This window comes from Haemorhous mexicanus, chromosome 5 (genome assembly GCF_027477595.1).
Source record: "Haemorhous mexicanus isolate bHaeMex1 chromosome 5, bHaeMex1.pri, whole genome shotgun sequence".
Classification (NCBI taxonomy): Eukaryota; Metazoa; Chordata; class Aves; order Passeriformes; family Fringillidae; genus Haemorhous; species Haemorhous mexicanus.
In genome coordinates, this window is record NC_082345.1 from 10,927,408 (window position 1) to 10,939,806 (window position 12,399).

At 46.7% G+C, this 12,399-nt stretch overlaps 1 protein-coding gene across 2 annotated transcripts in view; it reads left to right on the top strand.

The window, feature by feature from the left end:
* HIPK2 (homeodomain interacting protein kinase 2) overlaps positions 1-12,399 on the top strand; it is a 137,741-nt gene that overhangs the window by 80,430 nt on the left and 44,912 nt on the right. For both annotated transcript variants that reach the window (XM_059845874.1, XM_059845875.1), the window contains exon 3: positions 11,781-11,904. In XM_059845874.1, the coding sequence (XP_059701857.1) occupies positions 11,781-11,904 (124 nt within the window). The remainder of the gene's footprint in view (positions 1-11,780; positions 11,905-12,399) is intronic.

Sequence of the window (12,399 nt, forward strand, 5' to 3'; positions counted from 1 at the left end):
CTCTACTTAACACTTCCAGATGTTAGCCCTAATATAAATGTAATAAAAATAAATTAAATTCAGAGTGGATTTGCGTTTCTGCAATCTGTGCTGTGCCCTGCTGCTTGTACAGGAGGCTGTTGTCACCCGTTCCACCAGCTGTGCTGACTCAAGTAGGGCTTGAATTGAAAGTGGGAATTTTCAACCCTTTGCAGCAGGAATAGCCAACTGGGGCAGCTCCAAGGTGTCCCTGCTGTTCCCTGCCACGCAGATCTCCATGTGCAGATGAGCAGGCATTCCCAGGCTTTTCCTTAAACTCCTGCTTGGACCATGCAGGTCCTCAAAGCATAGGCAGGGTGCTGTGACTCACCAGGCAGGGCTTAAAAGTGGGCCTTGGATTTCATGCACTGTTCCCAACATGGCTGCTGTCTTGTTGGGTGATATCTACAGGTCATTTTGACCTAAAATTTATCTTACCTCAGTAATACCCGTCTGTTTCAAAAGAGCCTTCAAATCCATGCATTATTATTATTATTATTATTATTATTATTATTATTATTATTATTGTTGTTGTTGTTGTTGTTCTTGTTCCCTGCTATAATAAGTAGGAGTCGTGGTCTGACAGATACAGCACACTGTTCACAAGGACCCCACTTCTTTTCTTGGCTTTGCTGTGCTCTCACTGTATGATCTTGGGCAAACTGCTCCACCAATCTGTTCCCCTGTCACCACACATTGTCTTAGATCATCAATTCTCTGGAGCAGACACAGTCCCTTAGCATGTTTGAGCATCTAGCATTGTGAGGCTCCGGGCTCTGCCGAAATACAAATAGTTGTGGCTAATAATAATAATAATTATTATTATTATTAGCTCTTCAGAGATAAGTAAAGGGCAACACTCCTTTCTCCAAGGAGCAGGCAGGATAAGTACTTTATTTTTGTCTTTGTCTTCTTCTAATTATAAAAAAAGAAGGCAGCCAGTAGACATGATTAAAAAAAGAAAAAAAATAAAAGAAGGCTGCAGTAATTTGGTATTTTTAGTCTCAGACCTGCTACTTGTTCTGTGAAGCCAATCTTAGGATCATGGCCTGAGTCTGGTTCGTATCCGTGTTTGCCAGGGATAGAAATCTTTTGGAGCCTTATATTGACAGTTGGCTCAGTATTCAGGCTAATCCTATAAAACCACCATGCAGCTTGGTGCAACTTTCAGTATTTGCTGTGAACAAAAGTGTCAGGAGTGTTGCAGATCAGACATGAGAAGCTTCACTTGGCCAATACGTGGCAAGGCTCTGGGCTGGGACGATAAGGGCTTGGGATGGAACTGAGCATGGCAGAATGGCTGGAGAGAGGAGAAGTCAACTTTCGTTTGTTTCTGTGTGCTGTGGGATTTCTTCAATTATTATTTCATTTCCAAAGAAATGCAACAGCAACAACAAAAGGTCTTAAATATTCAGCAGTGAAAACAATAGGTTTGAAAAGGAAAACAAAAAGTTAGAGCCAGCTCTGGCATTGGTGGACACTTGGCTCTGAGGGAAGCGAGAACAGCTTGGATTTGCATAAATTGCATACTGCGGGTCAGAAAGCAGAGTCAGAATTATGCTTTCATTGCAGTGGCATGAATGGGAGCACATAATTGGCATTCTTCCCCTCTTGATCAGATGCCTCCTTCAGGGGATTTCTGCACCCAATACGTTGAGGCTCATCCATTCATTGCCTGGCATGTGGATAGGGCTTTTGTTTTCAAATTATGATTTTTCTATTCTCTGTTTCTTCCATAACCTGGGAAAGCCTCAGCCCTCCCCCCATGCATGGCCCTTTGTTTGGGAGAACAACCAGAGGTCACGCTGTGCTGAATGTAGCTGTTGTTGCATCACCCCCTGTGCGTGTTTTTGTGCTTCTGGCTCAGCGTGGAGCTCTCGACCCCCGGGGGGGTGGTCCTGGTGCTCCATGTTGGGCACCTCCTCTCAAGTTTAGGGAGTCCTGCATTTCTGAGTGCAGAGAGGTGAATATGATTGAGGTCAGTCCAGGGGGGCTTCCTCCAGGGATGTACAAAGATGCTTGGCTGGGACAAGCTTATCAGGCTCTTGGTCATACCCAGGGCCTTGCTCTCTTTTCCATTATTGGGCTTATTAGCACTTTTTTGCTTTTGTGATTTCCAGCTCAATCACAGCAAGGACTTGCTAGGGGATTCAGGTTCAGCAAAATACATGAGTGTGTGTTTAACCTGAGCTGCAGCCAGGCCCTTGCCAGGATTCAGGCATGTATTTGCTTCAGATGATGCACTTGGTGAATGCTTCCAGCAAGTGCATGTGATGCTGCTAAAAACTCACAGAATCACTAGGTCCATCCAGACCCTGGCAGCCCCATGGAAGCCTTTCCAGTAGGATGTCAAGTCCTGAGTATCCCCACTGTGTGGTTCCTTCTCAGTACTGCTCACCCAGGGTTTCCTGTCTCACTCTGGATGCACGGTTGCAGGTTTCTTCTCCACAGAGCCACTGGCCAGACCAGGTGCCTCATGCCCCTTTGTTCTGTCCTTTCCTGGGACCATGCCCACCCTGCTGTTGATCTCAGATCTGTTCAGCAGCAGTGGCAAAGAGCAAACAGCAACTAACAGGTATTGATGACTGAGGCCTGCTTCTTCATTTATTCACAGACAAATGTTTTAACATGTCAGTGTTAAGAAATCATATTGATTGCAGAGATTTTGTTTTATTCCTTAGGTCTGTTAGTCAAAAGGGCAATTCCTCCTTTAATGTCTTTCTGCCATGGGCTCGGTTCCACTGCACCTTGTCCAGAAAATCTTTTCTTTTCAAGGCTCAGGGAAAATGATCTTTATGAAATATAAACTATGGGAATTTTCATTCCCCTCTGGCTTTAGGAGGAGGAGAGCAGCTGGTAGAGAGTGGATGAGAAAGGCTTTATCTGCTATATTTTGGTTACTGCACTTTGAGTGATGGGTTTAATAATTGATAGAGCAATTTAGCAATGATCCATAATCCTGAAAGAAGCCTACGCTCCCCTCCCTTTCTGTCTCCCTCCCTTTCTCCTTCCCTTCGAGACTGACAGGCTGCTCTCAGTGGTTTTGTCTGCAAAATTTCATCCCTTGGTTTCTGTAAACAGCCTGACATGGGAGAGGGGGGAAAAAAAGCAAGTGTTTCTAAATCTTTTGTCTTGTTTCCACAAACAGCTGCACTGCTTTCTCCAGCTCTGAGCTTCAGTCATTTATTTGCTCCCATGCTCTTGCTGGAGGGAGCAGGAGGTTTTCTTTAAGGCCCTAACCTAAATGAAGTGTGTGTGTACAATGTAGATAGGAGAGCAGAGAGGTGCAGAGCCTCCCAGCAGGGACCCCTCCCTCCCCATTTAAACCCAGGCTTTGTTCATGGCTGAATCCAGCTTTCTTAATCCCTAGAAAGGTGCATAGGGATGGCAAGTGCTTGATATGTAAGTGTGGTTTACTTGAAAGTCTTCCAGGATTAACCTATGGAAATTGCTTTTTCCAAGAGCCTCGAGTGGGTGGTGGCAGCAAGCAGAGGGATCCTGTTGGGGTGCCTGATAGGTGTCTTTATGACTTTCAAGATGGATGCAAACCCAGAGCAGCATGGGGTTATGTCTCCAGGTGCAGGGTGTGCACCCCCTTCACAAGGGTGGGGTGTTCCTGTGTGGGATGTCCACAGTAAGTGTGGAAAGAGAGGAAAAGATGAAGCAGGAAAAGGAGACAGACCTAGTGAGCAGGAGAGAAAAAGAGACAAGGTTATAGGTGCTGAGTGTGTGCTGAGGCCGAGGCAGAGTGAGGAGAGGGAGGAGGTGCAGCCTGGCAGAAAGCCAGATGTAAGCAAAGTCGAGTGAGATGTATTAAATTATGTTTTTCCATATGTATTACATAGATGCCAGATTGACAACAAGTTGTAATTAAGCATGACATAAAGTCAGCTATGCACAGCTGTATTATTCCTTAAAATTACAAGGGGTGAGCTCCCTTGGGGCACAGCAGAGTTCATGGATGCTCCACCATGGGAGGTCTCTAAGACAGACTAGCTGAATGCTTGCCAGGAGTGACACAGGCATTGCTGGGATGGCCCAGGATTGGGGCAGGGAGGGTTGGGTGACTTCCCTGAGGTTCAGGCCAGCCCTGTCTGCCTCTGACACCATCCTCTGGAGTATTTTAACCCTTCCCAGTCAGCACCCCGGTGAAACATGAGCAGTGGGCCAGGGGTGGGTAGTCTAGTCTGGTTCTATGAGTTATTTGCTATTAAATACCCTTAGCTAGCAATGAGAGGCTCACGAGGCTTGGAAGAAATCGTTGTGTAACTTGCTCTCTGTTGAAAGACACAACTGTGTGCATGTACACTGGATTAAATACCTGGGGACCTGCCCCTGTACCACAGGAAACACTCCCAGCTGTGTAGGATTTCCCCTGTGTGCTGGAGGATCTTGGTGACCTTCCTATTGAGAAACATATGGTTACTGGACCTTACAGAGTTAGAGAAGTTCAGGGGACAGGAGGCCCTGGGAGGTCATTTAGTCCAACTCCAAGATAGAGTCTGCCATGAGATCAAGATCAGGACTTCATCTTGCTGGGCCTTAAAAGCCTCCAAGGTTAGCAACTGCAGAGTCCCTCAGGGCAGCCTGTGCTGGTGGCTCATTTATCTGCACAGTGGAGGTGTTTTCCCCATTCCATCCCCAGAGGGATCCTCTCCTGTTTCTGTTTGTCTGTCATCTCTGCCTTCTGCTGCCCACCTGAGGGAAGAGCCTGGCACCATTTTCTCCATGTGGAAGAGGAGGAGGAGCAGGCTGCTGGCATGGACACCATGGTTCTCTCTCCCCACACTGAGGTTGCTCCAGTTCTCTCTCCCACTGGGATCCCCATACCAAGCGTGGTGTCCAGATGTGGCTGGAGGTGGGTTACCACATTCCTTGGTCAGCTGGCCCTGTTTCAGGGATGCTGTTGGTCCTGCTGCTGCCAGGGTCTTCGTGTCTAGCCCACTGCCCCTTGAGTCAAGGTGCTCATGGCCATTCCAGCTGAGCAGTTCTCCACTGTCACCAGGGGCCAGACCTGGCATTTCTCCTGGCTGTATTTCAGAAGGTCCCTTTCAGACCATGCCTCCCACCTGTCCAGGTCCCTCTGGGTGGCAGCCCTGCCCTCACGTGCATGGCCAGGTATCTCCAGTGTGGCATCCCCCACAAACTGGGTGAGGATGCACTCTGCCTCCTCCTCAGGTCAGGGATAAAGATGTTAAATGAGACCAGTCTGGGATAAACCCCTGTGGTACCTCACTGGTTACCAGCCCCCAGTTTATATTTATGTCCTGTAACATAAACCATCACTGAGGGCTGAGTGGATCCAGCTTCCAGTCTTTTGAGCTGATTCAGATATTTTTTGAAATGTTGCAGACTAATCTTGAGGGATGGGCAAGAGCAATGTGAGCAGTGCAATGTTGGAGCTCCCTTCTAGTGGTGGGTGCACAGGTGGCCTGGCAGCCCTGGAAATGGCTCTGGCTACACCCACAGTCCTTCCCAGGAGCCAGATGTACTTGTGATTGACCTGTGAAATACAGAGCCTGCTAGGAGGCCCTGTAGTGGCACTGTCCTTCTTTATCACTCAAACCAATACATCTTTGTGGGCAGACAGCATACTGTGACCAACTGGGTGGCATTCCTCTGGGGTCCTTTCTCTCCCTCAGGAATAACCCTGTGCTGACTGACCTCTCTGTGGCTGGAACTTTAGCTGGAATCTTAAAGGCACAGTGTGCCTGCATATTCTGGGATGAGTCTTGACTAGCAGGGCTGTCCCTTGCTCATGCAGGGATGCAGGAGAAATGCAGAAATCCAGCAATGAGGGTGAGCCCAGCATTTCCCTGCTGAGTGACACGAGTGGGGCCAGGGGCTGCTCTCCTGTCCGCTGCACGGGATGGGGAGTGAGCAAGCAGGAGCTGCTGGGGCTTGTAGGTATGTTATGCTCTTGCCCTGGTGTCTGCCTTTATCACAGACACAAAAGTCTGCAGATGCCCAGCCCTGGAGGAGATGATGGCCTTAGTCTGGGGGTCATCCATATTTGATATCTGCATCCCTTCCAGGTGTCTGTGTGAGTGGAGAGGTGGAGGGGTGAGGGAGATAGCAACTGTAACATTTTACTTCCAGAATATGAGCCTGTCTCCTTTTACATCCCTTCTCTTAAGAAATTATTTGGAGTCTGAGAAGTACAGAGGAACAAAAAAAGGTTCTCTGTGCATTCCACCTCCATTACCTAAGAGTTAAAGGTACTCTGCATTCTACAGTACATGGCAATAAAAGGTGGACACCTCCACAAAATACAAGAGTCAAGTGAGCAGGTATGAGAAAGAGTCCATAAAGATGCCAAAGAAAGGGTTCACCTGAGAGGATAGAGCTCCATCACGTGAATAAAAACCCCTTTGTAAGACACACAATGGATGCAGTTCCTTGCCCTCATCAGAGGTATCTTGGTGCGTGGGAGAGCATGAGCTCTGAGTGGGGTGAAGCCCTGGGTGTGCAGCTGGTCAGTGCATCCCTGCTTGGGCAGAGGAGCTCAGCTTCTGCCTCTCTGCCTCTGCCCAGGGCTTCCCGAGTGGAGATGTGAAAGCTGCTGCTTCCCAGAATTCAGGCTTTAGCGAGTGAGGAGGGAGCTGTGTGTACCAGCTCAGAGACATCTTCACTGCAGGTCTGTCTGCACTGCCTTCAGCTGCCCCCAGCCTTCTTCTGGGAGCAGGAACACTCTCTGCTCAAGGTGCCAGCAAGCATCAAGCTTTGAGTTATATTTTTGTCTGAGGTGTATACTTGTCCATGAAGGACTGTGCTGAGACTATCACGCTTGGCCGTGAGATCCTACCAGAGGTGGTAAATTATCCCTGAAGAGAGGGCAGTTTGCAGGGAAGTTTTAAAATTTAGAAAGAGCCCAGCTCTCTGAATGCAAGTCTGTGGAAATGAATTTTTTTTGGCATCTGTTTTTAATGTCCTGTGATGTGTGGGTGAAAAAGCCAGCAAGCTAGACTGGTAATTAATTTTCCTGACAGAAACACCAGACAATGAAATTACCCTGCCACAAAGCAGGGTTGCTAAAGTAAATACTCCGCCAGCAGCAGGCCTGAGAGCAGGACAGGGTTGTGTGTGAGGTGCAAGCAAATGATGAGGTGGCACTGCTGCCTCTGGGGGCCTGCAGGTGCTGCCAGCATGGGGACTCTGCTGCCCAGGACACCAGCACCAGCAGCCCTCTGGTGTACACGGGCACATTCAAGCTGGGCTCCAAAGGATGGGGAACTGACTGGACTCACTGCTGAGCCGAGGAGCGGGTCACCCTTTGCTGTCCAGGCAAGTAATTTGGTTGGAAACGGGTAAGGATGTGGGAAGTGGGCATGGGATGGCTGCTTTTGTCCTGGAGACAGAGGCTCTTGGCAGGGCTCTTCAGTCTTTCCCAGGCTGGTGGCAAGTGGTTTCTAAACCTTTGGTCTGTGCTGGTGTGATTTCTGTGAGCTGTAGAACAGGTTGTGCCTGTGCATGCAGGAGGGGAGTGCCTTTTGTTGATAGACATCGAGGGCAGCTCATGGGAGAGGAAGGACAGGAGGGCAAAGTTTTCTTTTTTCCTTCTGTGTGTCTTGTACTGGAGGCAGGAGTTACTGTGCCAGGAGTGCTGCAGATGCACAGCCAAGAAACGAGCGGAGAGCGGGAACTGGGGATGTTCCTGCATGCATTGAGGTATCTGGCAGCTGGCTCCACTGTGTGCTGTCAGACAAGATCCCTCACCACAATCAAAAGGTTTGGTGAGTCTGTGTTAAAAAACCTGTATTGTTGGTACAGAAAATACTTCTCTGTGCAGCCATGGAGAGATCTGCTGAAGGTTTCAGTGCTGTTTGGGAGGATCTGCTGCCGCGTGAATCATCCTTCCGATTTATGGTTGCAATACTCAGATGTGCACATTGTCATAGGGCATTTTCCCTTGTTACACAGTGCTAGCAGCTGCAGAAATCCCACACAAGACATGGAAACAGTTTTCTTTCCCTTTGGGAAAGAGAATTACGCTGTTTTTATTGCTGAGCTAAACCTGAGTGCTTTTAGGAAAACAAGGGTCAGTTGTGGAGTGGACTGCATGTGCATTTTAGGACCAGAGTTATTTAATGTATTCATTATCTGTAAAAAGTGCTGGACCAGTAGTGAAGTGTTTGAGCATGCAAGATACCACATACTGTCTTAGGTTAGGCTGCAGAAAGAGAGAGGAGCATTTAAAGGACTTGATCTAGATTACAGAAAACATTATGCTAGATCAGTGCAGTACCGAAAGGCAGTAAACATTGGAAGAGAAAAAATGAACTATTTCTGCATAATTTTATGTCCTAAATTAACTGCAGCTTCTCTGGAGAAAGGACTGTATGTCTCAGAGGATCTCCCAGATAAAACATCTGCTGAAATGCCTCATGTCACTCCAAAAGCAAACAAAATATTAAGCTTAGGGAAGACTGGAACGCAAAAGCATTCTGCAAATAGTGTAAAATAAGTCCGGGGAATATCCTTGTGTTTAACTCTTTCTAGGTCTGTTCAGCCTGTCTCCAAGCAGTCATGTCAGGAAGAGGAGTTGCAGGTTCAGGCAGTGGAAGTAGATTGAAATGTCCATGGGATGGTACAGTGAGAAGGCAGAAGCTGCTGCAGACATGGGAGAACTGGGCAAAGATATAAAAACAGCTTGTGGTAAAGGACAGGTGATTCAATCATTTCCATCTTCACCTCTAAACAATCTACGTGAACACAAAGTGAGAGGTGACAAATTTAAACCTGATGAAGGAAAATCAAGCTTTAAACAGCTGAGCTAAGATGCTATTGAAAGCAGAAGGTTGCCTGTGGAACTCTGTGCTGTAACATGTGATGGAAGTCAAGATCTCACCTTGTCTTAAAAAACTGACATGCTTATGTTAAGGGAGAGAGGAGTTGCATGTTAGATACCATGTGCAGAAGGATGTATGCATCCGTAACTTAGTATAAAGAGCAATATCCACCAGAGTGGAGATTCAAAGGTCTTCTGTCAGTGTCTTACAGAGCTCATAGCATCCTGCCCCAAAATGCTTGGCATTGGCCATTTCAAGCAGGCAGAGCACTGCCCGTGGTGACTACAGCTCCCTCTTTCCCACAGCAAACATTAGGCATCTGCTGGCTGAAAATGTGGAATCCCGTGTGATGTCCACTACCTGTTGTTCTTGAGGTGTCTTAATGACTATTTAATTAAGTTAACAAGACTTCTTTTGTCTTAGGGCCACTCCCTCTCCATGGAAAAATCACAATGATTACATGAAGGCTGGGAGAAAACCACAGCAAGTGGTGGCTGCATTATATGTAAGGCACCATATCACCTAGATGCAGCCCCTTCTCACAGGCATTCTCACCACTGTTAGAATTCATGGAATGAGTGATGTTCTGTTTAGTTGCACTCTTTGTGTTTAAATGGTATGGACATAGATTTGTGCTTTTCTCCCCAATAGCAAAGATGGAAAACTTCTTCTGCATGTAAAAAAGAAATTCTCTCCTTACTACTCCAGAAAGTGGGGCTTTCAGGTAAACCCACTTGACAGCCAAAGACTCAGGAGAAAAAAAAAATTAAGAGATTTTAGAACCTCAAATTCTAGGTCATCCCTTCTTGCAGGGGTCTGAAGGTGTTGGCAGCCTAAGTGTGGGGAGAGAGGAGGGGAGGTGTGTGCTGCATATGACAGCAGTGCAAGTGGTTTTTTATGCACAGGGAGTTTTCCACACAAAATCGTGTTGGGAATATCCCTATAGTTCACCCCTCCACTTGAGTTAGTGGGAGGGATCTGAAGTTGAGGCGATTTGTGGCTGAGCTCTCATTAGTGACCAGGGACATTTCCTTCACAATGTGGAAGGCAGGCAGGGAGAGGCAGATGGCTTTGAATGCAGGATTTACATAGTAATGAGATTCAGGTCACCATAGCTGTCTTTTTCTCTCTGCATTTTGTCTAGGTGTCGGGTAGTGTGTAGGGATGACAGGGATGACGGAATAGGGAGGAAAAGAGGAAAATTAACCCCTTGTTCCTGAGGAGAGATTGCTGTTAGAATAAAAAGTTTGTCACAGTGGGCTAAAGAGCAGTAGAGTATGACAATTACAAGCACAGATGAAGCTAGAATGGCTAAAGGTAGCCACTTTTTAAGTTTCTGACTTGTTTTTTGTGGGAATGGCACAAAGAATTCTAACTTTAAAATCCCAGAATTTCCTGTAATTTTTACATTCTGGTTTAAGAAGAGGTAGTTTGGGACTTTTATCATTACAAGTCCCCCCAAAACTGGGGGAGTTTGTGGACTGAAGACAGGGCATGGATTCTTGCTATAGAGTCTTTGCTTCTTTGGAAAAAAATTACCATTTTGCTTGGTTTCTTGGCTATGGACTTGTCTTGACATGACTGTGTAATGATGTGATTAAAACATAATATTTTCCACTGCAATTGGTAATCCTTAGTATGATCTCACTAGTGTCAGATCTTATCCTGATGACAAATGGGGAACTGGGAACCATGGGTCTTATTTCGAGCTTTGGATGGTGGCACTTGATTTGCTCAATAGCCAACCCCAGGCATTTCCAAAATATGCATAAGGGCCTGAAAAATCCCACGGCTATATTTAAAATAATGGAAGTTTTAGAGCAGTGTGTGTTTATTTTATCTGTCTTCTGCTTTTTCTTTCTTTATAGTTAGAGGAGTATGGGTGAGTAAGTTATTTTTCCTGCTGTACATCCCATGACACTAGAAGCTGGGGCTTTAGAAGCATTGCAAGAACAGGAGAGAAGCTTTAGGGAGAGATCCTTGTATAAATAGGAACTGTGTCATATAACTGCATGTGGACATTAGGCAGAGGTGGGATAAGTAAGGAAGGTGTTTGTGTGCGTAAGGTTTTCAGTATTTGGAAAATAGTTTTGGTTCTTTCACACAGAAGTTTTTGAAATGCAGAACGTTTGGGGCACATAGGTCAGGACTCATCTCACCTCACCATGGTCACTGAGAGTTGAGCAAGTTCATCTAACCTCATCCTGCAGACCTTTTCAGCATCAGTGAAGAAGGATTCCAACCACCCCAAGGCAGTGGGACAGATTCCCCTTGGAAGAGGAGGGAGCAAAGGTGCTCCTGGAGCTGACAATAAATGCATAGCCAGAGAGCTGCTGCATTTTGGCTTTTTGGGCTGGAAGGGAAAAAGAAATCTAATCAGGTGCCTGGGACAGACTGGGAAAGGAAGGCTTCTTGGCTACTTCCTCCCAGGGAAAAGGCTTAGGTCTAATAGATCTAATTACATTATTTCTTTGTTTTATTGTTACAGCCATTTGTTTAAAAAGTCAGTAATCCTTTTATACCAGTTCTGTAATGATTATTTAATGTCTGGCTGTTTGTGAACCCACGGAGCTGTGTGAACAGAGGATGCTTCACTGCAGGGGATCTGCACAGTTCTCCACAGGACAGCGAGCTGGGCCTGAGAGCCTCAAGTGGGGGCCTTGATTGGGTGCCATTGTATTCCCACTTGCTGGATGAAAGCAGTGGTAGTTCCCTCCTTTACAAAATGCTGCCAGATATAAGGCTGTCTCTTGGCTCTATATGGCCACAGTACTCTTCTGTAAGGCTAAATATTCACTGACTGATGTTTGGTTAGCAGGCACCGTGCCAGTGACCAGTGAGTGCCTCAGCTCTGTCAGAGCAGTGACACTTGTTGATGGCAGCTCTGTGAGTGTCACAATGGCACCAGCTGCCCAACGCCAGCTGAGCAGCTCTGCTCCCCTTGCTGATGTTTTCTGACCTCTTTCTTTGCAGAGCCCCTGAAATCATCCTCGGTTTACCCTTTTGTGAAGCAATCGATATGTGGTCATTGGGATGTGTCATTGCAGAGCTGTTCTTGGGCTGGCCCTTGTACCCAGGAGCTTCAGAGTACGATCAGGTGGGTGTGGATATTGCCCTGGGTGCTGGTAAGTGCACACATCTTTTTCCCCTCTCCTGTCAGAGTGAGCAGATGCCAACTTTTTCACTTTGGCTAATGATGCATCTGTATTTCTTGCTCTCCCAAGTCAACACTGTCATTATGCACCTGGGTATTTGTTCCAGGTAACCAGTGTGCAGCTTGGTGCACTGGCTTTTAAGACCTGACTGCCTGAGTGAAATCTCAATCAGGAGTCAATGCTGCCATTGACTGGAGAGCTCCGTACATGTCCCTCCTCACTGAGCAGAGCAGGCAGCCGCTCTCTGCTGTAACAGCAAGTGCAGTATAAAGCCTTATTTGTTAGAAGAAACTGCATGAACTCAGCTGCATTTCATAACCCCTTTTATGAGAGTGCATATTAAAAGCAATGACAAGAAGGAGAACGTTGGCATTGATGTAGGTTTCCAGTTAATATAAGCTGTCGTCCCTTTTCTCCCTATAGGCTTTCATGCCCTT